This window comes from Zingiber officinale, chromosome 5B (assembly GCF_018446385.1).
Source record: "Zingiber officinale cultivar Zhangliang chromosome 5B, Zo_v1.1, whole genome shotgun sequence".
In the NCBI taxonomy this organism is placed as follows: Eukaryota; Viridiplantae; Streptophyta; class Magnoliopsida; order Zingiberales; family Zingiberaceae; genus Zingiber; species Zingiber officinale.
This window is the reverse complement of record NC_055995.1, coordinates 20,565,524-20,569,566: the sequence shown is the minus strand read 5'-3', so window position 1 is coordinate 20,569,566 and position 4,043 is coordinate 20,565,524. Positions and strand designations below refer to the sequence as shown.

General features: G+C 37.3%; 1 protein-coding gene across 1 annotated transcript; it reads left to right on the top strand.

Moving 5' to 3' along the window:
* The first annotated feature begins 209 nt into the window (after positions 1-209).
* Positions 210-836, top strand: LOC121986553. The gene has a single exon (XM_042540518.1). It carries the CDS (start codon positions 210-212, stop codon positions 834-836), a length of 627 nt encoding a protein of 208 aa, XP_042396452.1.
* The last annotated feature ends 3,207 nt before the right edge of the window (positions 837-4,043 follow it).

Sequence of the window (4,043 nt, the reverse complement as noted above, 5' to 3'; positions counted from 1 at the left end):
TCGTTCTGGAGAGTTTGCATTCCGCTATGGGAACTAAACTACTGTTCAATACAACATTTCATCCACATACCGATGGTCAGTCAGAAAGAGTGATACAGGTTTTGGAAGATTTACTCCGAGCATGTGTGATCGATTTTTAGGGGAGTTGGGAATCGAAGCTACCTCTAGTGGAGTTCACCTATAACAACAGTTATCAGTCATCTATAGGGATGACCCCTTATGAAGCACGTTATGGGAGGAAATGCAGATCGCCTATTCATTGGGATGAAGTCGGAGAAAGGGCAGAAATGGGACCGGAAATCATTCAACATATAGCAGATTTAGTTGCCAGGATCCATGATAGGATGAAAGCTGCACAAAGTCGACAGAAGAGTTACGCTGACAAAAGAAGAAGGGACCTCGAGTTTGCATTCGACAATCATGTTTTTGTGAAAATAGCACCGATGAAGGGTGTTATGAGATTTGGTCGAAAGGGCAAACTTAGCCCAAGATTCATTGGGCCATTCGAGATTCTAGAAAGAGTGGGAGCATTGGCCTATCGAGTGGCTTTTCCACCTAACCTTGCAGGAGTGCACAATGTGTTCCATATTTCGATGCTCCGCAAGTACATGTCGAATCCTTCACATGTACTAAATTTTGAACCACTACAGCTTACACCAAATCTGTCCTATGAAGAGAGACCAACACAGATCTTGAGCAGGCAGGAGAGGAGATTACGGAATAAAGTCATAAAGATGATCAAGGTCAGGTGGCTAAATCATTCAAAGGAAGAAGTTACCTGGGAGACTCAGACCGACATGAGAAGCCTCTACCCGGAGTTATTTGGTAAGTTCTAATTTTGAGGATGAAATTTCTTTTTAGGGAGGAAGGAATTATAACACCCAAGATCCCCTAACGTAAACCACTAGATTAATTTAATTAAAGATCCCCTAACGATCGCTAGATTAATTTAATTAAATGAGTTATTCATGTTAATTTGAATAAATAATGGCTATATAAATACTAAAAGGTTGCAAAAAGTGGAAATAGAAAAAAAAAGGGCCATGGGATTATTGGAGATGGGTAAATTAAAGTCGAAGCCCTAGCTTTAAAAGGGAGAAAAAAAAGGGGAAACTTGCACTGCCGTGTTCTCCCTCGCCAAAGCATAGTGGGAAGAAAGAAAAACGTGAGGTTCTGGAGGAAGGAGGGTCGGCTAAAAGCTCCCTGCTCATGCTCCTCATCTCCTCGCGCCAAGGATCGATTGTCAAACGTCTTAAACGCGAAGGCACGTCCTTAAACCTTTCTTTGCAACATTCAAATCATGATATGGATGCTACTGTAGGTATGCTTGATAAATATTGAGGATTACATTTCCAATTGTTGGATTATTTTATTTTGTTATTAGAAGGAAACTTACAGGTTTCTTGAGGATTTTCTTGGATTTACTAGTAAGTTACTGTAGGTGTGTTTGAATAAATAGAGAGGATCAAATTTTCAATTATTTGATTACTTTTACCAAAAGTGAACTAGCAGGTTCTTGAGGTTTCCTGGATTTGCTAGATGAATCATGATGCCTGGTGAATGCGAGGGGCAGGGGCTGCCATAAGGATGGTGTTAGGAGGAGGTCTGGTGGTTCTAAGAGGATTAGGCATGAGGATGGGTTCCGGAATGGAAGGGAAAAAGTGCTGGGCATCGGTTAGTTTTGGGAGCATCTCGAGCTCATACTTGGGAAGGTTTTAGAAGTCTAGGCGGTGTCTTGGATAGTCATAGCATATGATAAAAATGTCTTTTTGTGAGATTAATAAAAGCTTGCATGAACTTATATTAATGCTGATGTTAAAATGCATGCTGGATTTAGGGAAAACGATAAAAATGTTAGTCAAATATAAAAATATATTAAATGAATGACTCTGACCAAATAATGATTAATGGGAATATTGTGAGGGCCAAGGTCCCAGAGGGATCCCGTTTATGGGACAAGGCCCTAGAGGGACCCCAATATCAGATTCCCATATTCGGCCACGGTCCAGTGACAAGAGTTACTGACGGCTCACCGCCAGGTGCCATGGTTTAGAGATTGATCAATCCAATAGAGTATAAAGGATAAATGATGATGGCCAATCACTCCCAATGAAAAAAAGAGAGATTTACGATAAATGTTATAGGCTATGTTGAATGATGGTGATGTTAATGATACATGAAATGATATACAATGCTTAAGAAATTTAATGGTTTATGGAAATGAATTTGTTCATGGTTTTCTTCTTATTTCTGATGCATGTGCCTATCTATATAATATTTGATGTCATGGTCAGGATATGCTGAGTCGTTAGACTCACTAGGTTTGAATGGATGCAGGTGAGGAAAATGAGGAGACTGGAGGCATTGACACTTGATCGGACTAAGCTGGCAGTACACACTCGAGGACCTTACAGCTTCGGTGGATGAGTCAATCACAAGAATAATAATAATAAAATGTGTTATATAATTCATGTTAGAGTGTATACTAAAAGCTTAACTTTTGTAAACATTTATTTTTTTAATAAAAGAATCACATTGGTCAATATCTACATTTATTTGTTAAATGTAATTGTTTAATTAATTTATATAGTAGACAACATGGTGTGTGGTGTCACACACAGAAGATCATGTTGTCGATTGTTTATAAATTATAAACAGTTGCTCACGATTAAGATGGAAAGGAACTAACCATCAGAATAGTCGTAGTGTAATTAAGTATTAGTTTATCTTTATTAATAAATTACACTGATACATTCTAAGTGTATTGAGTAGGACCATTTTAGGTAAGTTCTTTTTGTACTGACTTAGTAAAAGAACTAGACCTTAGTTATTATGGAAGTGTGTGCTCTTAATCCTAATATATTAACAAGCACATATATTTACTATTTATTTCTTTGACTTATCAAAGGGTGAGGTTTTGCTCGATAAATCAATATGCCCGATAAGTTGGAAAAATGATATTACTTATAGTGTGTGTTGTTGATTATAGAAGGAATCTGTGTCCTAGTTATTTAGGTTGAGAATGTCCCCAAGAGGAGCTCATAAGGATTGCCATGTTAAACCCTGCAGGTGGACTTAGTCCGACATAACAATGAAGTTGAGTGGTACTACTCTTGGAGTTAGATATTAATTAAGTGAGTTGTCAATAACTTACTTAATTAGTGGGCATTCGTTATCTTAAACACAGGGAGACTAACACACTCATGATAAGAAGGAGCTCATAATGTAATTTGGGATTGGTGCGGTAGTGCGATAATAACTCTCTAGTGGAATGAGTTATTTTCGATAGTGGAATGAGTTATTATCGATGAACTTGAGTTGTGTGTTCGGGGCGAGTACGGGATACTCAAGCTCATCAGAAGGCCAAAACCAATTTCTCCTCTAGGTCCATGTCGTAGCCTCATTATAGCCTCAAGTCCATCCAAATGTAAGACTCTTCTTGGTGTCCAAGAAGGGGGCCGGTCCAATACTTGGTGACCAAGCAAGGGCCGGCCACATCCTCTTTCATGAGGACCGGCCCTATTGTTTGATGAACAAACGAGTAGGGGCTGGCCACAATAATTAATTCAAGGAGGGTTGTTTTAAATTTTTAAAATTTTCTCTTTGTAGAAAACTGTAAGTTTTAAAAGAGAGATTTTAATTTTAAAAACTTTCCTTATTTGAATTAGGCCACATGTTTCAATAGAGAGTTTTAAAAGTTTTAAAACTTTCCTTTTTAACTATCCTCATGGTTTTAGAAAAAAGGAAGAGAAGTTTTAAAAATTAAAATTTTCTATTCATGTTAAAAAAGGGAATTTTTGAAGAGAAGTTTTAAATTTTAAAACATGATTTTAATTTTTAAAACTTTCCACTTTAGGAAAGAGAGCTTGTAAAATTTTATAAGAGGTTTTCTTCTTGTAAAATTTTATTTTATTTTATTTTTTATCTTCCTATAAGTGGCCGGCCACCTTTCTTGGTGCCCAAGCAAGGGGCCGGCCAAGATTAAATCAATCCAACCATTGATTTGGTGATTGATTCAATCAAGAGGAAAGAAAAGAAAAAAT